General features: G+C 37.0%; 1 protein-coding gene across 3 annotated transcripts in view; it reads left to right on the forward strand.

The window, feature by feature from the left end:
- Positions 1-24,933, forward strand: part of NBAS (NBAS subunit of NRZ tethering complex) — a 191,295-nt gene that overhangs the window by 96,878 nt on the left and 69,484 nt on the right. For all 3 annotated transcript variants that reach the window (XM_083828261.1, XM_083828259.1, XM_083828260.1), the window contains exons 41-44: positions 9,827-10,056; positions 13,027-13,137; positions 16,544-16,794; positions 17,804-18,138. In XM_083828261.1, coding sequence (XP_083684387.1) covers positions 9,827-10,056; positions 13,027-13,137; positions 16,544-16,794; positions 17,804-18,138 — 927 coding nt within the window. The remainder of the gene's footprint in view (positions 1-9,826; positions 10,057-13,026; positions 13,138-16,543; positions 16,795-17,803; positions 18,139-24,933) is intronic.

The raw sequence follows: 24,933 nt of genomic DNA on the forward strand, positions 1-24,933 counted from the left end.
TGCTGACTCTTTCCCACCAAATAATTTATGCATGTGTTCAGTGGCCTTATTCTTTATTATGGAGCCTGTGATCTTACCAGGGATGGAAATCAGACTCACTGGTCTGTCATCCCTTTGATGATCCTCTTGAAGTCCATTTTTTAAATGGGTCTTGTACTCTGGCACAGTGGTTATAACGTGTTGATGCACCTAAGCCTGTCATTTAATGTAATTTCACGTTTGTGTTTCTCGAACTCAAGGTGAATGCCATCTGGTCATAGTGTCATGCTAGCTCATTGACTTCCTCTGCTATAGGGTTATCCATCCCTGCTCCTTTCAGACCTTGTCACCAAGTGATCCTGCCAATTCTCTAGCCAGTCTCCTGATTTTGAGCTACTTTTCAGAACTTGTTGCTGTCAGCTTAACCATTCTTTACAGGATGAATCTCAGTTTTTTTTTTTTTTAGCCCTTTTAATTACCTCTTTGACCTGTCACATTTTGTTAGTTTTCCTGGTTTTTTTTTCCTCATTTATTTGTTTATTCCTTAGTGATGTATCAACAAAAATGCTTCCTCTTTCCCAGTCTTTCCCCGAGCTCACTAAATGCTACTACATTCAAAGGCTTAAGACTCAAGTAAGCTCTCCTGAACTATCAGTCCCTGTGGAGGTTTTTTAACGTCTTCTGGTATCATTCCTGAAATAGTAAGCCAGCAATTAGTGACATTGCAGTCACAGCGTGACAACTGTGTTCCTTTGGTTGAAGTGTGTTTGATATAGATAAGCCGGTGTTTTGCATATCCTCATATTTCTTTGTCTGTTAAGCACAAAACACTACAAAGCATCATTTTATTTCTTCAAGGTAAATTATACTTAAAAAAAAGAAAAAAGATTATTGCAATGTTGCTCATTTTTATTTTGCGAGGACTGTATAAGCTATGCTGTTAAATCCCACTTCTGAAAGCAGAGCAAATGTTCCTAAGCCAGCTGTTCAGAAATACTCTTTTAGAACAGAAGATCTTCAAACCTTGAATTTTCATGGAAGTTTGAGTTCTAGCTTGCCTGTGTTCCTCTGGAGAGTTACTTATGGATTTTCATGCCAGGGAGTTGGGATAACTTCTGCTTTCTCTCTTGCAAGGGGTTTTGTTCCTTTCTGAGAGTATAAAGGTGACTGCCAGCTTTTTGAAGCAGTCTTTTTGTAGTCAGTTCACTTTATGTTCTCTTTTACTTTCCTCTTCAGATGGTGGTATGGTTTTTCAAGTTTGCTTGAAAAATTAGCACTGAACAAACAAACAAAAAATTACCACCAACAAAAACAGCTAGACAGCTATTTCAATGAACTAAAGGGTTCAGCATTTTCCGCTTTGAACATGATACTGCTTCATAATTTACAGATGAATGTAAAGCTGTCAACAAAATTAATTTTTGCACGCAGCCTGATTGAAATTTCATGTGACATTGTTTTTAGAATATAAAATACTTTAGCAAAGTGTTATTCCTCTGGATTGTCAATATAAGTAAGTTTGGAGCTACAGGCAGTCTCCAGTTCCTGAGTAAGAGAGTTGCCTCTTCTGTCTCTCTCTTTTTCTTTCCGCCCCACCTCCCCAATTTGGAGAGTTGAGGACAAATGTTGGTTTGGTCTGGATGAATTTAGCCTAAGAAGCTTTTCAGAAAAATAGCACAGTAAGGGAAGGTGGTCACTGAGACACTCACTGAAAAAAAATAGGTGTTTTATTCTGTTACGTAGCTCATGGAATAGTTTTCAAGCTTGAAATTAGTAAAATATAGAAATATTTGCATGTACCTAGTCAGGCAACTACAGTTAAAAGCATATGGTATTGTACACAGGAAACTAAAACGATATCATGTTATATACAGATTTTATCCTAGGAATGTATGCTTACTTCGAAGTCTGTGTATGACTAAAGCTGCGGCCATGTAGATCAAGAGTAAAGACATATTTTAAAGGAACATCCATAACGTCATTTATTATTAAAATAAATACAATTTTTTTTAGAGAAAAGGGGAATGTTCAGAAGGTTAAGATAATTACCAAAATTGGGACATTATTTAGTGAGAATAATGATGACTGCAAATGGGAAAAGAACTATGTGCTATGAATTCAGTAGTTGACCCAAAACTGTGTAGTAATTTTCTATTTTCAGAGATGTTCTTTTATTTGACATTTTAACCTTGCATTTATCATGTGTTAGTTCCCCTAAAGCAGCTTTCAGTTGAAATGACAAGATGGGTTTTTCTACTTAAGTCTGACTTGTCAGTATCCTACCCAATATGAGAGAGTCTGCAAGAGAACATGAGAGAAGAGAAACTATCAAAACATTTTCTCTTGGGACAGATTGTTCTTCACTCTTGCTGGAAGAGCTGATTGAAAACAAAGCAAAAAAGCATTTAAAACAGCACTAGAGCAATTTGTTCGACTCTTCAGACACAAGTCATTTAACATAACTGTGGAAGCAACTGCCTTAACTTTTAAAATTATTTTTATATGTTATTAGCAACAGCAGCCACTTGCATTTTTTTCCTGCAGCGGTACTGGCTTCTGTATTAGAAACTATGTTGATTTAATTTAGAGGGTTTGCTTGCACTTTAAAATAACTTTTTTGTCATTATTTTGTCTGCTGCTGGCTCTTAAAGGATCATACGTTACTTCTGTAGCCAAGTTTTATCTGCTAGGAATTTATCATAAAATATATTCAGTAAAAGTTCAGGGCAATAATTACAATGGCATGCAGGTATTTACATTATTGTCTACAAATACAGCGGTTATCCTTTTTGGCATTCATGACTTCATTTTGCCATGGATAGCTGTTTTACCTTAAAATATGATGTATGCATGAAATAAAATTTGTACCAGAATTTTATTCTTTTTTTTTTTTGTATTCCGATGATTCTAGTCTGTGATTTTGCTACCTCTGCAGAGAGTTGAAAAAAAAATCTTGTAGAACCTGATTCCTTTTAATAGGTGTTGTGCATTCCTTAGCCCAACTCTACCAGCTTTAGTGTCATTTCTGAAACAGAATTAAAATCAACAGGTAATATATTTCCAAGGTTGTGTGCAAGCAAGATCTGATGCATAATTCAAAGCTAACAACTTAACTCAGTTCTTTTTATTCAGTCTCTTCTGGGGGATTTGCCTGCAGAAAAGATTCCTGGGATTCCACTTCCCTGTCATCTTTATGTATACCAGCATCTTGGGCAACCTTTTCTCCTTATAAGATCCCCACATAGTGATCTTGAAGCAACAGTGGAGTATACTGCCTGCCTTCCTATTCCAAGTGTTTCAGCTTTCTAACATGACGCTTCAGCATTGCTTATTGAATACACAACACATTCCTTCTATTAAACAAAAACTAAAAAAAAAAATAAATTTGCTCTTTTTTTAGTCTAGTTTTGAAGTACTATAATTTCCAAATCTTTTCTAGATTTTGTTTTCACAACTTATTTCTAGTTATAAAATTACAGTGTTTGTGTGAAATTTCATTCCCTACAATATGTTTGCAATTTGAATTGTTACTGGATGTCCACATTGCCTGGTAATGGAGAGAAGCAGGACTTTGGAAATAAAAATTTCTTCCATTTCCTGTGAAAGTGCAATTGCAAACTGTTTCCTGCAAACTGTTTACCTGTGCTTTCGTGTTGCTCTCACAGTTCACCAGCTCCTTTGGTTTTCGCCGTTTTTTTTCTTCATGAATTAGTTTACAGCAATTTCACTGCAAATGTACGTTTAAAAAAAAAATCTGTGGAAATTGAAATAAGTCATTCAAATTAGTGTTAGTCTTAAACCCATCAGGACTTAAGCACATCAGGACTGTGGAATCCTCAGTCACCTGTGTACTTCAAGTGTGTGATCTACATTTTGTATGATGTTATATGAGTTGTAGGCAAGATGTTTGGGAGTTGTTTAAACTTGGCCATTTTAAAATGAGAGCTTCAAAAAGCACTGGCTTTTAAACTGTGACCTGGGAGCATTTGTTTTATACATACATTGATCTTCAGTAAAATTTTAAAATGTTCTATTTCAGTATATGGGAGGAAAAAAGAAATTTGGATACAATCTGTGGCAAATGCAAGGAGGGAAGTTAGGGAATTTGAGTCCACAGCTCCACTCCCATATGTATAATAACAACCAGATCAACATTTTTGAGTACAGTATGAAATAGCAGGGTTGTATTACACATGTGAAGTACTGTGCTGACAAGCATTTTTTTTAAGAGCATGAACAGGTTTCAAAATCTTTGTAAGTAAATACAGTTGAGACGTTCAACTATGCTACAGAAGTGTCTGATGGATCATTTAAGATTCTAAAAACCTGAAATTGAAATTTAATATTGTCTGTATGTATAAGTAGACACACCTATGGCTTTGATAATTGAGGATTAATGGCTCATTTCGTCTCTACTTTGTTTTATGTTATTTTGTACAGTAAACACATTATTCTGAAGCATCTTGTAGCTTATAAAAGGTATTCTAGTAGGTATCCTTGTATGTTGACTTGATGTGGTTTCGCTGGTGGATGATGAGATTTGCTGCCTCCTGATCCTGATGCATGAGTGTTCTGTTGTGTTACCCAACAGTATATGTAGCTAGAGAACAAAGAAACATGAGGCATCCTTGCATCTGAATCCTGATAATACAGCTTCTAGTTCTGAGGTGTTCTGGGCTCCCAGTCATGAACTTTAGCTTTTGCTTTGAGCATATCAAATGTGAGACAGCCATGATCTGAAAGACGGGCCACCCCAAATTAATATGATGCTGTGTCATCGTGGTAATATATTTTTGATTCACAGCACAGCAGGCTTTGTTAAAGACAAGTGTTAATGATGTAATTAATAAAAAGGGATCCTGTGGAGGGATGGATTTTACTTCTTGAGTAAACATGCATGTATAAACTATTTCTTTCCCATAAACCTTTTTTTTTCTTTCCCAGCTTCAGTACTTGAAAAAAAATATATATATATATATTTTGCTTGTGACTCTTTTTTTCTTTTATATTTGCTTGGATCAGATTTGTAGCACATTGAATCTCTTGCTACAGGGATTGTGGCTTTTGCCGCAAGCAAGGATTAAGGAAGAACTCTCCTCTCCTCCCTGAAATGTATCAGTGCTTTCCAGAGGTGTGGTTTGCTTAGAAGCATTGCACATTGACAGAAACTAGAGGCAGGATGATGATCGGTGTGCATCAGTGTCTGTAGCAGGAATTTTACACCCTGCACTCTGGTATCTCTTGTTTTTCTCATGTGCCGCCATCTCCTAGTTGTGTTAACCATTAGGGTTTTGGGTGGTGTATGTAGCTTCCTCTGTAGCATGTTCTTTTTCTTCAGATCACTTAAAATGTTTTAAAACAAATCTGGTATTACAAGGATCCGCCACAACTAAGACATTCTCGGTCTTTCTATTCAGATTCCTATGGCTCGGTATGTTTGCAGCTTTTGATCGTTACCTTGTAATCATTATATTACTACAGAAAGGTCCGTAAAATCAGTTGTGTATTCATGGTGATTATGAGCAGATTAGCCTAGATGATCTTGGCAGCTTTTCTCATCAATGTTCCTAGTCATTTCTGTATTGCAATCTGAAGATCATTTACATTAAAAACAAACAAACAATACTCCTTTTTAGAACATTTTGAAAGATTATTGGTCTTAAAATAAGTAAACAGGCTACATAGCTTATCATGATCTAATGTCATCAATGACGTACTTACATTAAAGCTATCTTTTTTATTATCATTATCATTATTTTTTCCGTAGCTGTAAAATTGTTGCCACTTCAGGAGAAGAACAGCAGAAAGACTGACTCGTATTCCCCTTTTTTTTTCTTAATGTGTATGGCTGAATGAAGCATTTTAAAGGGATTTGAAAGAAAAAGGTGATCGGTGACAGCCAATATGGCTTCACTAAGGGCAGATTGTACCTGACAAATCTGGTGGCCTTCTACAACAGGGTTACAGCGTTGGTGGAGAGGGGAAGAGCGACTGACATCCTCTACCTGGACTTGTGCAAGGCACTTGACCCTGTCCTCCATGATATCCTTGTCTCTAAATTGGAGAGACATGGATTTGATGGATGGACCACTTGGTGGCTAAGGAATTGGCTGGATGGTCACATTCAGGGAGCGTATGTTACAGGAAAGCTGGGGAGGGACTCTGTCAGGGAGTGTAGTGATAGGACAAGGGGGAATGATTTTAAACTAAAAAGGGGAGATTTAGGTTAGAGGTTAAGAGGGAATTCTTCAGTCAAGAGGGTGGTGAGGCACTGGAATAGGCTGCCCGGAGAAGCTGTGGATGCCCCATCCGTGGCAGTGTTCAAGACCAGGTTGGACGGGGCTTTGGGCACCCCGATCTCTAGTGGGTGGCAGGGGGATTGGAGTTAGATATCTTTAAGGTTCCTTTGCCACCCAAGCCATGCTATGATCCTGTGATTCTGTAACACGGGGCAGCTGCTGGGCTCTGCTCACAGAAGCCACCCCTGCAGCTCACTGCTACCAAAGCCTTACCACGTAAGCCCAATACTGCCTTATGTCTATTTGAACTAGGTATCTAATGGATGCAGAAGTATTTGTGCTTGCCTTTTCATGATGTTATTAAAATGTGGAGATGTTAACGATTATTTAAGATTATGAAATGCAAGTTCTGAACAGGTCGATACTGAACGCTTCAGCTGTGTTTTCTCTGTGAGCGTGTCTTGGATGCCTAATAATTGCTGCACAAGCAACATCGTTATTTAAGAAAGCATTTTAAAACTGTGACAAAGATGACAAATCGGAGAGAAGAAAATCTGTATGATTCACTTAAACTGTGTGTGAGTTTTGCAAACAACTGCAACTCAGGAAAAAAGTTATAATGGATTTAAAAAAAAAGAAAACCTCACACTGATATCAGTATAGGCTGTTGCATGAAGCAGGCTGTGGGATTTCTCTAATTTTTGATTTCACATACTTGGATAGTTCAGGGTCTAAGTCTTGTAAGGGATGGAAGGGGGTACACTTGATTGAAAGATTTCTGGTGGTAGAGAGAGTTCAACACAATCCTTAGCAAAGGATCTTAATTAATAAAGAAAACAATGAAAACAATTGTTTTCTTCCGCTTTAATGTGTATCTCCTAACTTACCAGCTATTAGATTTCATACGTTGCTTAGCTAGAGTAGTGTGATGAACTTTTTTCTATTACACATGTAAAGATACACATACATGGGTATTCATACAGGGAACAATCATATTGATCTTTAATTACGTCATTAGGAAGCTTAGTCCTTGTAATAGTCTGTCAGTGTTGTTTTGTGTTGTAGTAGCAGTATGCCACAAAGTGCTCCTTGATCCGGGTTTCTTATTTTACTTTTATTACAACTTGATATTGAAACAAGGTAGAAGAGGTTCAGATAAGAAAAACCGTGAAAAAGTATTTACTAGTTTGATATACGGCAGTCTTGGCAGAACTGCAGGCTTATTTGTAGGTATTATTTGGCAAAAGTACTAGCAGGAGAATGATAAGCTGATTAGATAGCCTTAAGGTGCTCCTTTGAAGCATAAACAGGCAATGTGGAGGATAGCACAAAGATGCCTTTAGTGAGATGTGACACATGAAGAATGAAGGTTGGCATCAGTGACAGATGTCAGATGAGAGGCTGCAACTTGGTCAGAATAATATGTTTGGAAGTCAGGTGGCAGAATTTGCTTTTAAAAAAGGAATTTCAAATTTATAGCCTGTGTTTGGCCAGTGTGTTGAAGATAAAGGTGGAACAAAAGTAAACTGTTTTGAACCTGCCTTAATATTATTTATAAGTTACTGTTGTAAATATTCGAGTTATATTCAGCCTCACTGTGAAAAACTTGGTGCTGTGCAGGAAACTTAATAAAAAGTGTTGTCTTCTCATCTTCAGAAGCAATTTCTCAAGGAATTGTTCTGACAGATGTGTTTGAAAATATTTTAAAGATTGTCTTTGCGTACTTCATGAATAATCCCATGTGCTGTGCAAAGGAAGAAGACTGCTGACATTGGACTCTGTTTTTCTTCATGGAGAGAAGGGGAACCTAGCTAAAGAGACCAAACTTACCCACAGAGGTTGTCAGAGGCACCTGCCTTTCTTAGTGGATTGTACAGAGGATTGAGGCAATTATGTTAAACAGTTTTCCTCATCTTGCTCTGATTTTCCTTGTCTCCAGTGCTCTGTTTTCTAGTGTATCACCTAAAATTAGATACCAGGGTATATAATAAGCAGCAGTGTATTGGTTTCCAGCCAGTGTAATTGCATTGTAGAGGCACTGCTCTGCCGGCCTATCTCTTTTCTGAGGTTTTATTATTCTGTTACCAATCTCTTAAACAACCTTGAAAGAACTACTGATGTTGTTTATAAAATCAATGAGTTTGCAATGTTTAGAGGGCTTCACAAAAATATCATGTGGAGAGGAAAAAGGATGCCCTGTAGCATTTAATATGACTTTGTGAGCAGCGTGTCAGCTAAGACTTGAAAAGGGGGGAAAAAATAAATCAATTTAGAATGACCATCAAGCCACAGAGAACTTCAAGCATGTCTCAAGGTTCAGATGTTTTATACATTTTTAATTTGCTGTATACTGTAGTTAATGTTTGTAAGTTTTAGCTTCTAATTTAACAGAGCTGTTCTGTAATAATAAAAACAAAGTATATTTGTCCAATATATTCAAAATATTTAAGATCACAGCAGTTAAATCAGTTATTTTAGAAAATTTTGTAGCTACCGTTGGCATCCCAAGCTATTTCTTGGTGGCTGTTCACTGTAAAGTAGTGCAGTTCAGTATTAGGTGCTGGGACACTGTAGGCAGCACTCCATCCTCAGTGGGTTTGACACAAGTCATGGTGCTGCCTTGTGGGCATCGCGGCGTCGTGGAAGAGAGAAGGCTTTGATCATGCTGAGTGATGTATCAGACACAGCTTTGTTCTAGTGAAGGGGCTTAGACATAGCCACTGCCCAGATTTTGAGGTAATTGGAAACTCGCATGTATTCCTTTTCTGTTTCAAACATTTTTACTGTATTTGCGTCATGTTCTAATTCTCTGTGTGGGCTTTTGACTACAGAAGTTAAGTGATGGATTAAATATGCACTTGATGCAGAAAAGTAAGTTTTCCTTGTGATGAAAGTTATTCTGTAAACATAGGTTATCCTAACCAGTAGGTGATCAATATTTAATTACTTGAAGATTTCAGTGTTTAATGTACAAAATGAACGTGTGTAGGCAATATGTCTTGTGTGTAATTTGCAGATCTTGCAACACTTCTTGGTCTTTGAAAGTACCAGTGCTTGATATTTAAAATGCTGCCTTTTGTCAATTCTGCAAAATAAAAGTGTATCAGAAAATCAGCAATTTAAACCAAACCAAACCAAAAAAATAATCCTATTTTAGAGTATCACTTACATTTTTTTTGAGGTAGTCTGTATTTATGAATAAACTTATTTGTAGTTTTGTGACTGAGAGATTTTCAAAGTTTTCTTTATAAATTTTACAAATAAAAATAAACTTTATAAGTTTTATAAATCAGTTGCCTAGCTTAATAGTAATAAAAATAAGTGTTTTAAAAACAAATTCAGTCACAATGACATACTTTTAATCTTAGTATGTTTAGGTAAGTTTGTGTGAGTTCTTGTAGCATATGGCATAACTCTAAAACGTTCCAAAAGGACAGGTTTTAAAGTCATCATGCATACTCTCTACATATTGCAATATTTGCGTACTTAAGATTTCTGAAAAATAGAAAAATATTTCAATTTTGAACACCGGAATTGATTATAAAATGGTAATTTTTTTAAGGAACATGTAGGATGTTTTCAAATTTGTTTTCCAATTATTTTTACAGGCTGATCCAAAAGAGCTGATTAAGATGGTCACGCAGCATGTTACTCAGTATGGCTATAAAGAGTGGCCTGAAGAAATTGCAACTTTGATAAATCAGTTGCATTACTACAATGAACGACTGCTGGATTTCACTCAAGCACAGGTTCTGCAAGGACTTGGCAAAGGAGTAGATGTGCAGAGGTTTACAGCAGATGGACAGTACAAGAGAGAAACAATACTAGGACTGGCAGAGTAAGTAAGATCTATTAAGTTTTCATTATTTTTAAATGGAATTAGTTTAAGCTTCAAGGCAGGAAAGCAAATTGAAAGTAGTGCTGACCTTTAGAAGCAATGATAAGTTGCAAGTTCCTTCAGATATTTACACAGTAACACTGCTACAACTGGGGCCTTTGCAATTCGACTATTCCACTTAAATGAAACGTTACTCAAACATTTGGGTTGATAACTTTTAATGGAAGATAGAACTCTAAATTCAATATTAACAGTTAATAAACATAAAGTAAAATCAGGGATGTATGAAATCAGGGCACAGGTGGAGGTGTGTTCTCTTCCTTTCATCTTCTGTATGCCTGCCCTTGAAATCTATTAGGGTATGCACAAGAGTCAGTTTATAATGAACTACAGCAAAACAAATTAACAAATCTCAAAACCCCAGCTTCTTGTTACTGATTTTAAACTGTAAATAAAACTATTTTATTTGTTAATAATTAAGTTAAAACTACTCTATATTACAATATATTTTTTGTAATCACTTGGAATGACTGAAGCCTCCACTGCACATATTGTGATATTTAGAATGTTTTCTCTCACCTTTAAGTTCTCCAGAATAGGAAAAAAAAAAAAAAAAAAAAAAAAGGTAAGCTGTAGGATAGTAATGTCTCTTCATTTTAAAAATACATTTTATTAACATTTGCATGCAACCACTCTACGGTGTGAACAAATATATTGAACTCTATATGTTTTGAAGGTAATCCCAGTTGAATTGTCACTAGACTGTCAAAGGGTTAGTAAAAATGAGACTTCATAGCATGTAGTTGAGTGGTAGTGCTGTATTAGACAGTTGCAAAGATCCAATTAATTGCTTGTTCAGCTCACAGCTTCCTTATTTTAATCTTCTCAGTTGACTCCTAATCTGCATTTTCTGACGAAAACAATGTGCAAATTTAATATAATTATGTAGCATATTTTTTTCTTGCTTGCATTTGAATTATCATTAAATGGCTCATGTTTTGAATCTTTTATGAAGTGCCGTTTGCAGGAACAAAACCTGGAAGAGATGGTATCTTATTTACGAAAAAAATCTTTGTACTAGAATGAAGAATTTGTTTGCTAAAACTACTTAACAATTTATGTCAATATTATCTTCCATATTTTGGTGTATTCTCATTAGAGCTTATTACACATCATTTATCAAACATTTAAAGATTGAGGTGCCTCACAGACTTAATCAAGGCTAGTTCTTAAGCAGTTTTCGGTTTGGGCAAAATAAAGCAAGAATATATCTGGGCAGTAATAAAGGAAACTAGAGCAAGACTGAATTCGAATTCCTGAGTAATCAGCTGAAGTTCCACACAGCTTTAGGCCAACCATAGTGTATAAACTTTCCAAATTACTTTTCACTTGTGACAAGTTCCTCCCCCCTGCTCCCAACTCAACTACTCTGAGGTTTTCAACCTATCACTGCTTCTGCTTAAATATTTTAATTGGAAGCTGATTTTAATGAATATCTGTTTTTTCCTTGTCTTATGTAACTGAGCTGAAATACTTTTGTTATTTTTTTTTTTTTGTGCCTGAGTGATCTGGATTAGAAAATTTGTGCAATTGTGGAGCAATTGGAATTTCCATAATTTAGTTGGTGATTATTGGGTTCTCAGAATGATTTTGATGCATGTGAAATAGGTCCCTTTCCAGAAGACTAAACCAGAATATCCTGTATAAAACCTCTTCCAATGTACTGTAGCTCTTACTAGTGGCATTAGTTTCTGAAACACTTTGTATGCTTTTGGTATACTGCTTTGGTCTTTTTTCTGGTGCAGACATCTCTCTTTCTTCCCGATGCTTTACAGAACACAAACAGCTGTAGCCTTCCATTTTGTTTTCCTCTTTCAAACATGAGACTTAAAGACTCTTAGCTTAAATCTTCATTTCACTTCTCCTTTGTTTGTTTTTTGTTTTAAGTCTTCTGAGGATGGATGACTGGAAACGTCAATCTCATTTCTTTTCATTATAATTGAACTCAGTCCTGGTTGTAGTGCTTTGTAGCTGACTGATGTGTACAACGATTGTGAGTGCACACGTGCATTTGTATAATACAAAAGAGGTTTAACATAATAACACTGGGGGAAAAAAAAAACACCCTGATTTTCCAAATGCCTTTTTCTGGGAGCTTGGAGATGATCATCAAAATTCCAGCTGAGCAGCGCTGCACAGGCATATTTTCAGGTACTTCAGCAATGCATGCTAGCACACAGACGAGACATGGCTAAGAACCATTCAGAAGAACTGCTCCTTTCTTTGCTTTCTTTTGCACCAATCTTTGAGCTGTACTAGCTTCAGTGGGTTAATAGAAAATAATATGAGGTTAACTTCAGGCTTTCATCACTTAACAGAACAAGCTGTTAAAGGGCAGTAACACAAACAGTTTTTACTATTTGTAGTGCACTTACAAAGTGTAGCTGGACACCTTCACACTCTTTTCAGCCTGCAAAGACTAGGAATGTTTCTGGTTGTGAACTTCTAGGAAAAGCTTTGAGTATCTACATACCAATCTACTTACCAAAGGCTTCAGAATTGCTGCATCTAGTAAGTGCTGTGATGCATTGGTTCACATTGGTTATCATTTTGTAACTTTAAGGAAAAATGATTTTTTTCTATAGCAAAAAGGTTAAGCAGAAACCCAACTGTTACTGAGAACCAAGGTGTATGTGGAACAGGTATTTGTCTTTGAAATATCTCTGTATTTTGATTTTATTTCAAAATTTTCCCCTAATGGACCACTGAATATAGAAAATGCAAGAAGGCACACTTCGTGTATTTTTATTTAACTGTGGTTTAAAACTAGTGAATTAAATCTAGTTTCTTGGTTTAAAAGAATAAGATTAACAAGAAATCATTGCTCTTCTATTTGTAATACTTACTGTCCTGACTCTAGGGACTTAGTGTAACTTTTCCTTGTTCTATTTCATGGCTCTTTTCTACAAGAACACTTGAAGAAAATGTATACAAGATTTCTGTTTCTTTGGCTCAGCGATACAACGTCCCCCTTTGGGAAGTTTATATGACCCATCTGGAATTTTTATTCACTGACAGTGGGTAAGTTTTGCAAATTCACTTCCGATTCTATTACACAGAAATATGTTCTAATCTGAGAGAGAATGGCATTATACTTGGGGCAGATTTAGGTTTGTGTTTTCATATTTCTTGCATGTGGTGTTTTTGTAACCAGCCATGAAAATGTGTTACAAGCAAACATAAAAGTCCATGTGCATCTTACTGTTCTTGTAAATATCCTGGGACTTTGTTTCAGTGTTTAGGTTTCCAAAGCTTTGAATGTCCTTTCCACAGCTATTGAGTCCTTGATAGCAAAATATCTTTTATTTACTTTTACAGTCCTTTGGAGTAGGTTGTGAATTGTGATAATGTTTGTTTATTTTAAAATACACTTTGGTATTTATTGACCTCTCTTCTAAATAGTAGCAAAGGAAATAACTGTATTAGAGCTTCTTAGTTGTGTTAATCATCTGTGTGTGTGTGTTGTTTTTTTTTTTTTTAAGGAAGCACTTTTCTACAAGAGTTCTTTGGAACTTTTCTAGACTACAGGATTGTGGCAGATCAGACTTGGCATTGATGGCAAGGGGGATTCTTTTCTTTTGCATTCCAGAGTTGGTTCAAGAGCCTTTTTTTTCTTTTTTCTTTTCAGACTTTGACATCTTGTCAGTCAGACGAGTACTTTTAGCAAATTGAAAGAGAAATAAACCCTTTCAATGAAAGCCTAAGCTACTAGCCTGAATAGTGCATTCAGGTGACAGTGATGTAGAGCCCCATGTGTAATATAGCAGCTCTTATCTACTGTTCTGACAGATATGATGAAATTAGTTGGTTTCAAATTTTAAATTGCGAAAGCAGCTGTAGCTTGCAGCAGTACTTCTACCTCTCTTAACATTAACTATTAATTAAAAAGCATTAAAATGTTTTATAGAACATGAGGCATAAAAAACAAAGCCTGATAGATTTTGGTACATGGTCTGAGAAGGTGAAATAACATTCTGGGATTCCCTTTGCTTCCTTCAGAAAACAGAAAAGTTGTATCTTTGAAATTTTGATGCTACTGAATGAATTAGTTCTTTAAACAAAATAGACAGTTGGGGTGTAAACCTGGCGATACTGGGGTGAATATGAAAGAACCAGATCACTTCTCTGGGACTAAAATTCTACCGAAGGTGTTTTGCACCAGTTTTCTGTCACTTTTTGTTCTGTCCTCTGTGAGTTAGTATTCATAGAATTCTGAAATCACCGAAGTACGAAGTAACGACCTTTTCCCTAATGAAATTCAAAAAAGTCTTGAAAATTGATATATAATAGCATAATATGCTGCTGAGTATGTTTTTGTTGTATCATAATCTCATTTTAAAGTTGATTGACAGCATATGGCCATTACAATATATTTTACTCTTGGGATTATGGCATTAATAATGCATGCCTCGTTATGCACTCATTCTGAAATGAAAAGAAGTTTATTCTAAGACTTACTGCATATTTGGTTAAAGAGATTATTTCTATAAGCCACTTTATGTACAGAGAAGCTCAAAAAAAGCACTTACATGGTTTTATTAACTATTTCCTTGATTAGTTGGTAACAAATAAACATGTTTTTCTGTTGTGCTGTGAATTTGAACTTGATTAAAATTGCATATAATTACTGTTTTTTAATTAATTGAAAACTTAATTGTTTCTTTTGGAGGATCTGGTCAAATTTGATTGCCAAAGTGTATAAAATGCTTTTTATAATTTCAGCAACAAGAAATTTTATGTTCATCCTCCATGGATTCTATTCCACAATCTTTCTGAACAGCATAATGAACCTTTCTTGTTCTCTCCTGCATCCATCCCACTCCCTCAACAAAACAAAAGAGAAACAAAAAGCACACAGCAAAATCTGTCAATTTAAAATTTAATATCTCAAAGTTCAAACTATAGGCTGGATGGTATGGAAAGAAAAGTGTATTCAGAGCTTTCAAATCTCTTTCTTGATATAAATCAGTTTCAAGTGTCAGTTTTGTCTTACATTAAGAGTATTAAGAGTGAATGACATTTTATTTCTATTAGTAGCAGACATTTTTTCCTTAATATGGTAGAACCATTACACTTAGCAAACAGCTAGAATCTAGAAACCTAAATTAAAGCTTACAAGGTTAGGTTTCTAGCCTGTGGGCTAAGTTCTAGCCATAAAAAATAACTCAAAAATAACTTCTCCCTTAGAAATCGAAGATTAATTTTAAACTAAGAGACGGTTGTCTGTAGTATTTGCTGTATGAAATTCATCTTTAAGAATGAAACTTAGACTTACTTTACTTGGATATCAAAAAGAAACAGTACCTTACTTGTGGCATATATGCTGAGGGAAGAATGATGTCAAAATTCTAATTTAATCAATTGTAAAGGTACAAGAAAGTCAAATGTGATTAGAAGACATCAAATCTCAAATTGAAACATACCTACCTAAGGTGGCCTATGACTGGATGCTGGAAAGAGTCAGTTTGATGCTCATCCATAGATGACTTCTTTCCTTAGATTTTAGGTAAAATTTTCTGTTGAGAAATGTATAAACTCAAGATGAGACTTCATTGATATACATCCATTTTTATCCCTGTTGAGGGGGAAAAAAGGAGTGATTGCGTTCAGCTGTCTTTTATGTAGTCTGTTGGAAGTGTCTGAATTCATGCTGTGAATGAACTAATGTGTTCATTTCAAAGGGGTCAAGAAAAAAATTTCCAGCAGTGAGACTGGCTGAGGTCAACCTGAGATTTGTTGGTATTTTCGTAAGTTTTCATGGATGACAATTTGAAAGGTAGCGTAGTAAAACTGTCAAATTAAATATGCTAAGTATGAGTGATAGTGTCAAATAGATAAACTACTGGGCAAGAGCCAATTTTCAGTGATTCTGTAAAAGAATGCACAGGTGCTCATTTACTACAGAAAATAAAATGTAATAGAATGAGAGAATGGATTGGGCTGTAAGATTTTTCTTACATCTCAGCCACAAGTGCTGTGTGGATATATATTTTCTAATTAATTTATTAATTAATTTATTTATTTATATTGGTGATGGCTTTTATTTTGTTTGGTTGCTTTTTGTTTTAAGCAGAAGCTTAAAATTCCTATACACATGCAGTGGACATGTCTACTTTTACATATTTCTGTAATTAGGGATTTGAAATGCTGCTTCGAATCACACTTCAGTATGTGTCACCCTTAATCTGCACATCCAAGTAAACAAATAATATGATCAGGAAATGAAGGAACTCCTTAGTTTCAATTCTCCATAAACAGAAGCTATCTAAACATTTATGAATGAGTGCTTACTCTTTCAGAATCTCTTACAAAGTTGAACCTTACTACTCAAACTGAGAAAAGTATCGTTCTGTCTCCAGAAGTGTTGAACTGAAAAGGCATTAATGGCATGTTCATGCCTTTAAAGCAAAACTCTTTCTAAATGCAGATTATCTACGCTGGAAATAGAAGAAAGAGCACAAAGTCTTGGTCTTTTTGAGACTTTGAAAACAAGTCCTGAAACCTTACATGAACACATGGTTAAATATGTTTACCCAAGTATTGAAGGTAGAGATCATCAGCGGTTGCTTTATTATTTCACACTCCTTGAAAATTGTGGTTGCTCAGAATTTGTGAAGCATGCTGTGAAACCTGAAACTCACATTCGACTCCTGAAAAAATTCAAAGCTGTTGCACCAGGTAGGAGAGTTAATGCTTTTTTTTCTAGGTGTATTTATTATTCTGTTATGAGTGTTGACATGGTTATGTTTATCTAATTTATACTTGCCAGGCAATTATTTTTTTTTTTCAATGAGCGTATCAGATGCCTGCAAGCAATTTGGTGGGTTAGTCATGCATTGTAGGAAGAGAGAAGTTCCTTCTCTTTGTATTACCGGAAATTTAACTGAAATTTTTTTTGCCTACTGTGATAGATTAAAAACAGATTTCTGCTGGTAATGCAAGTCAGAATTACTAGCAATGATGTATAATGAATTTTTAAAGAAAAAATACAGACATCCTGGAGCATAATTTTTAAGCCTGCAAGTTCAACATTAACTGTCTAAGTCATTTGAGAATATTAATTTATCTTTCAAAAGTCTAAGTTACATAATATATCAAGAACTTTAAGGATTTTTGTAAAGAGGGTAATTTTATTTTGTATTTTTTCTTTGATGTTACTTTTTGCCTTTGCAGAAATACATTATTTATTCCTCTTACATTATTAGACAATACATATGAAAGAGAACTGCTGGAAAGTATTTTGGAACTTTGAATACCATTTTCAATTTGCTTATAAAGTAAAGTATTGATAAGATACTGTTAAGATGAGCTTTTATAGGATTTATTTTTTTTAAAATGGTCTCATGATTCTACATACTAAAAATATCCTTGCACATTTGAAAAACTGTGTGTTTTGTGTGTGTGTGTGTGTATCAGCATATGAAGTCAAAATATGTTCCAGGGACTGAGGGACCTCATATGTGAGGTCAGCATAAAATCCTGGTGTTATCTGCATGCAAACCTGTCTTCCTCCCCAGTCTGTCAATATGCATGATTGAAAATGGAAGTGGAACAAAGAGTTTTTCTAGTTCTGACTGGATTGCACAGAAATGTGAAGAGTTTGAGTAGATTTATTTAAATAACTAAATAACTTTGAAAATAATGAATAACTTTTATTTCATTTGTCTTTTTCTCCTTCTGTCAATAGGTCTTAATTACAAAAAGCTAATAGATGAAAACGAAAACCCTCTGGGAACGCTAGAGCCCATACTTACAAGTCAAAATATCTTATCTATTTCCAAACTGGCTCCCAAAATTCCTAAAAAAGATGGCAGTATGCTGTCACCAAGCTCTCTTTATGCTGTCTGGTTACAAAAACTTTTTTGGAATGGTGATAACCATCTTATTAAAAAAATACCAGAAACTATGGATGAGTGGCTACATGCATATGATGTGTGTTCAAAGTACTTTGATAGACTTGATCCAGATGATATCATCACTTTTATTGATGAAATTACCTTTTCTTCAAAAGCTGTCACAAAGGTAAGCAGATACATTTGAAAAATTTCAAACTTCAGGTGAAGCACGGTTGATGTACTGTCAGGGAGAAATTTTCAGCAAATCTTTGCATTTTTCATTTTACAGTTTTTAAAGATAAATTCATAAAGCTACCTTCCTATAAACCTCTCTCTTCTTTTTATAACCATCACTGTATAAAATATACATACATATGTACATATACGTATACATATCTATATCTATATATATAAAGGAGTTAGCTCTGAGGATCAGAAGGATTTTCATGGAACCCCAAAGTCCCAGTATTGTGGTTGAGCAGAGAATAAGATGCTTTTCTTATGTGTTTGTTTATTTCACTTGTGCTGATCCTAAAATTCACTGTGCTGCAGGCTTCTGTTTACTACAAGGCTTTTGCATTCTGAATAGGATACTCCACAGAGAGGTGTTCTGGGCCACTGCATATGGTTTCTAGCCACTGTAATAATGTAAATTATAAACTCTGTTGTAATTTCCATCTGGCTGAAAGCCTGTTATTGAAAGAATGTACTTCTGTGTCGGTAGCATTTACTACCAGCTCTACAGTTTCTTTTTGCCCAGTGAAACCTGTTTGTAAAGGTATTTCTAACATAAAGTTACGTTAGAAATAAAGTACTGTCAGCTGTCTCTTACACCTCTTCAGTGGAACCATCATTGTGATTAGGTTTTTGATCCTTTGTATCAAGTAAACAAGGACATAAAACTATCAGAGTGTGTTCAAAGGAGGGCAACAAAGAGGGTGAAAGGTCTAGAGGGGAAGGTGTATGAAGAGCAGCTAAGTCCCTTGGTTTGTTCAGCCCAGAGAAGAGGAGGCTGAGGGGAGGCCTCATGGCGGCCTGCAGCTCCCTCACGAGGGGAGCAGAGGGGCAGGCGCTGAGCTCTGCTCTCTGGGGACAACAACAGGACCTGAGGGAATGGAGCTGGGACAGGGGAGGGTCAGGATGGGTGTTAGGGAAAGGTTCTTCACCAAGAGAAGAACCTCTTACATGTGCAACCTGCTCTAGTGAACCTGCTTTTGCGCGGGGGGTTGGACCCAGTGATCTCTGGAGGTCCCTTCCAACCCCTACAATTCTGTGAAGAGAGTGGTTGGACAGTGCAACAGGCTCCCCAGGGCAGTGAGGGCTCCCCAGGGCTCCCCATAGCACTGAGCCTGCCAGCATTCAATAAGCATGTGCTCTCGAAAATATGGTTTGATTTTGGGGTCGTCCTGTGTGGACCTAGGAGTTGCACTTGATGATCCTTGTGGGTCCCTTCCAAACAGGGATATTCTGTGATTCTAAATATTCAGATTTGCATGCCTATCTGGAAAAACTGACAGTCATGCTGAGGTTTCAGTTGCCAGACATGAACCCTGAACTGAGGTAGCCAGGGGATGACTGTGCTCTAACGAGAAGATAATTTCCATTCCCGCTTTCCATTATTTATCGGCAGTCCTGGCTATCAGGGGAGGTCCCAGTCGACTGGCGGCTAGCAAACATGACGCCCATCTACAAGAAGGGCCGGAGGGTAGACCTGGCGAACTATAGGCCTGTTAGTTTGACCTCAGTGCCAGGGAAGCTCATGGAGCAGATTATCTTGAGTGTCATCACGCGGCACTTGCAGGGCAAGCAGGCGATCAGGCCCAGTCAGCATGGGTTTATGAAAGGCAGGTCCTGCTTGACGAACCTGATCTCCTTCTATGACCAAGTGACGCGCTTGGTGGATGAGGGGAAGGCTGTGGATGTGGTCTACCTTGACTTCAGTAAGGCTTTTGACACCGTTTCCCACAACATTCTCCTCGAGAAACTGGCTGCTCGTGGCTTGGACTGGCGTACGCTTCGCTGGGTTAAAAACTGGCTGGATGGCCAGGCCCAAAGAGTTGTGGTGAATGGAGACAAATCCAGTTGGAGGCCGGTTACTAGTGAAGTCCCCCAGGGCTCAGTACTGGGACCGGTCCTCTTTAATATCTTTATCGATGACCTGGATGAGGGGATCGAGTGCACCCTCAGTAAGTTTGCAGATGACACCAAGTTAGGTGCATGTGTCGATCTGCTCGAGGGAAGGAAGGCTCTGCAGGAGGATCTGGATAGGCTGGACCGATGGGCTGAGGTCAACTGCATGAACTGCATGAAGTTCAACAAGGCCAAGTGCCGGGTCCTGCATCTGGGGCGTAACAACCCCAAGCAGCACTACAGGCTGGGAGATGAGTGGCTGGAAAGCTGCCTGGCGGAGAAGGACCTGGGAATACTGGTTGATAGGCAGCTGAATATGAGCCAGCAGTGTGCTCAGGTGGCCAAGAAGGCCAACAGCATCCTGGCTTGCATAAGAAGCAGTGTGGCCAGCAGGTCTAAGGAGGTGATTGTCCCCCTGTACTCGGCTCTGGTGAGGCCGCACCTCGAGTACTGTGTTCAGTTTTGGGCCCCTCGCTACAAGAAGGACATGGAGGTGCTCGAGAGAGTCCAGAGAAGGGCAACGAAGCTGGTGAGGGGTCTGGAGAACAAGGCTTACGAGGAGCGGCTGAGGGAGCTGGGCTTGTTCAGCCTGGAGAAGAGGAGGCTCAGGGGAGACCTCATCGCTCTCTATAGGTACATTAAAGGAGGCTGTAGCGAGGTGGGGGTTGGTCTATTCTCCCACGTTCCTGGTGACAGGACGAGGGGGAATGGGCTAAAGTTGTGCCAGGGGAGGTTTAGGTTGGATGTTAGGAGGAACTTCTTTACTGAAAGGGTTGTTAGGCATTGGAATGGGCTGCCCAGGGAGGTGGTTGAGTCGCCATCCCTGGAGGTCTTTAAAAGACATTTAGATGTAGCCCTTAGTGATATGGTTTAGTGGAGGACTTGTTAGTGTTAGGGCAGAGGTTGGACTAGATGATCTTGGAGGTCTCTTCCAAACTAGACGATTCTGTGATTCTGTGATAATAGCGTCTTCATGTATGATTGCTGGTAGTGACTACTTAAAACTCTTTCTGTTAACGTACCTTTCAGGAAAATTTCTCATTAACTGTGGATGAATGATGCAGGGAAAGGTTGGATAGCCTCCCCTGTGCATGTGTTTTAAAATGTGTTGTTTATTTCTGTTTAGGATTCTAATACAGTTTCTCTAATCTCTTATGATGAGTAGGAGTAAAGGGAAGGAGCTGTTGATGACTCCTTCAAGGTTATTGCGGTTGCTGTCCAAGTAGACCCTTTTAGCAGAAACCTGCCAGCTTTTTGGATGAAACTCAAAGTCATGAAACAAACTCAGTAAGTGTTTGAAGCAGCTGGTCAAATCAGCTGATTTAGTATCTCCCATGCACTGGGTTTGGGAATGAAACAGCTATTTGACCAGCTTGCAACTAGCCTTCCCTTAGAATACAGTTAATGATTTTCAAGTGCAAGTGTACGATGAAAAATTATTGTAGTAGTTCTTGAAAAAGTATTTTTCAGAGATCTCTTTTCTCTAACTTTCATCTGAAAAGTGCTTCATACATAAAAGCTGTATTTTGGTTTGCAGTTGTTACTTAAAATTTCATCATATTTTGATGCAGTGCTGGTCATGCAACTGCTATTTTAACTCTCTAAATCAACACTTTCTTCCCAGCCCAGTTCTGTGGCCAAGGACATACTATATTGGTTTCTTATTCCCCTAACACGACTGAAAAAAAAAAAAGCATAATGATTACCATGAAGTAATCTCTAATCTCACTGAGACAGCAAAGTTTTTCTTTTTCTTTTTTTTTTTTTTTTTTTTTTTAAGTGGACCTTGAGGAGAAGCTTAAAGCGAGATAGTGGAAGTAGGATTTTTAGGAATTGGTCCTGGGTGTCCCTGCTTGGGAAGGGGTTGGACCAGATTACCTCCACAGGTCTCTTCCTACCTCAGCCATTCTGTGATTATGTTGCAGGTTTCTGTGGAATTAAAAGGGAAGCTGTTTCTGTCATCTCAGAGTTGAATGTTAATCACTGGCAGTAAGAGTGGCAGGGTCAGGATCTTCATACATGAGTAAATGTTACTTGTACAATACTTTATTGAGAAATACTTAGATATTCTTAAGGAAATGGGCTTCCGTGATGAGTTTTCACCCTAAAGAGTGAAATCTGTTGAGCTGAAATAGTGTGTGATATTCCTTTACTTGAAAATGAAAACAGCTTTTTAGGACTTTTTATCACACGTGGCCTATAAAATTAAAAATGTTTTTAAACTGTAAAAACTTTTTAAAAGGAAAACTCAACTTCACATTCAAACAAAAATTGAACTAGCCCCTAAGCTGTTTTTTGTCACAGGATATGACACCAAATCTCATTACTGAACTGACTAGAAATATGAAGGGATAGCCATTCATGTTTGAGAATAAAATAATCAGAGAAATGAAATGTTGGTAGTGCTACAGTTCAGCTCTATGCAAATATGAAAGCAAAATTAAAATGGTCTTGGGAAGAACCTGTATTCTTTTTTTTTTTAATGCTTTGTTCTGTATACGCTGATAGCATCATGACTTACAAGCATGCAGTATATTCACACTGTTCTCTAGGATATAACAGTTAGATGGAGTACTTGAATTGTTTGCCTTTTGCATCTCTCTTAATTGCATTTTGAACACTAGAATATACAGTAGAAGAGGAAAAATGAAAAAGGTAAATGTTTTAATCTTTTATGAGGTTTACAAAATGGATACATAAATCCATCCGTGGTAATTAAATTTTAATGTGATCTGAAGAGTATCACCTTTTCCCTGCTTATAGTAAAACCTGATGTTGAGATCTTGTTCAAAGTAACAAAATCATACCTAATTTCTGTTAATGGGAATGGAAATGATTCATTTTTGAACTGTGTCCTGGGCTGCATAAATAGAAGTGTGGCCAGCAGGTTGAAGGAGGTAGTTCTCCTTCTCTGTCCTGATCTCATGAGATCCCACATGTAGGAATGCATCCAGTTATGGGGTCTCCAGTACAAGAAAGACATGGACCTGTTGGAGAAGGTCCAGAGAAGGGCCACAAAAACGATCGGAGGGCTGGAGCACCTCTACTGTGAAGAACGGTTGAGAGAATTGGGGTTGTTCAGCCTGGATGAGAGAAGGTTCCAGTTAAAACTTTTTCCAACTTTTCAATATACAAAGGAGCTTAATTAGAAAGACAGAGAAGGACTTTTTACAAGGATATGTAGAAACAGGACAAGGGGTAATGGTTTTAATCTGAAAGAGGGACGTTTTAGGTAACATCTTCAGAAGAAATTCTTCATTATGTGGGTGGTGAAACACTGGAGCAGGTTGCCACAGAACTTATGGATGCCTCATCATTGCAAACGTCATCATTGCAATTGTTTAATGTCAGGTTTGATGGGGTTTTGAGCAACCTGGTCTAGTGGAAGGTATCCCTGCCCATGGCAGGGGGGTTGGAACTAGGTGATCCTTAAGGTGTCTTCCAACCCAAACCATATGATTTTATGATATCCTTTGTATTTACTCTGTTAATACTGGCAAGATTTCCTTAGTTCTTCCCAAAATGTCCTCCCATTTTGCTTTTAGTATTAAATAGCAGTAGATAATTGCTGTGGTTTACAGCAACAGCACTAAAACATGAGAGCAACCCCTACATTTTTCACCATGTATTTTTAGCGAAAAGTAATATGCATGCATATATAAAAGCTGTAAAACATTCCACTCGCTATTCTTTGTAAAGCTTTCTATGGCTTTACAAGTAGATAAGTCTAATTCATGATGTAAATATCAAATTGACTTTCTTAAAAAGAATGTTTATAGCAGCTTAATTTTCCTCTTTTTATGGTAAATCAGCCTCTTTCTTATTCAATACCATACGGATTCAAGCTTTGTTTTCTATTTATTGTGTAATTTGACTTGAAAATTGAAGTTGTTTGCATGTCTTTGTCCAGTATACCAGTAATTAAAACAGCTGATGTTAAAGTATCTAATGCTGTGGGTATGGGCAGAGGAAAGAAAGTATATTGCAAGCATCTTTAAAATGGTACTTGAAATTAAAAATTGGCAAAGTATACATGAATTTTAAAAATCATATTTCAGACTTTGTTTTGGACTTCCAGCTGAGGCTCCTGGGTTAAGAACACAGCAGTCTGCTGCATGTGTTGTCTGTATGAAGAGTATTTCTATCTGTATCTGTTCTCAAAGTACTCTTGGTTTCTGGAAGCTTAGAAAACTATAATCATTGCCTGGCTTCTGTTCTAAAATACTCAGTTCCATTCTGACACACAGGAATGACCCCTTCATGCCTGATGGAGGCATAGTGGGAGACTTCATTCAGTGTGTGTATAACTCTGTATCCAGAAATTCATCTCCACGAGAAGTTTAATGGAAAAAAAAAGACTTTCTTGTTTTGGTTTAATGGCTAGATACATGTAGTTGTAAAGGTCTTTCAAAATAGTAACTTGCTGTTCTGTATAACTTGTGCTTTAAATAAGTCGATTTGAAAGGAGTTTGTGTCTCCCTCACATCCAATCTGTTGTAGCCTGCACTTTTTAAAAATTGTGAAACTGTAATACGATTCTTTGAGAGATTGAAAAAGACTTGATAGCTGCAAAATCTTCATTGCAGTAGTAGCATGGTGTAGGTTGTATGTACTGGCAGCGCACCGGTGAAGTAGCTGTGGTAAATGTGCAAGCAGATCAAAGTACACATGGCCTAAGTTGTAGACCTCCAAGCGGTCTTTACTTATGATCATAGTCTTAGAAATACATTTCAATCCATAATCTAAACCTAACAAAACTAACCTTAAGTTAATTTTCAGTGTTTGCGTTTTTCAGTTCATGTTGTAGAATGATCCCCAGACATCTCTTAATACAAAATTAAAAGAAAAAAAA

Source organism: Anser anser, assembly GCF_964211835.1.
Source record: "Anser anser genome assembly, chromosome: 3".
NCBI lineage: Eukaryota > Metazoa > Chordata > Aves > Anseriformes > Anatidae > Anser > Anser anser.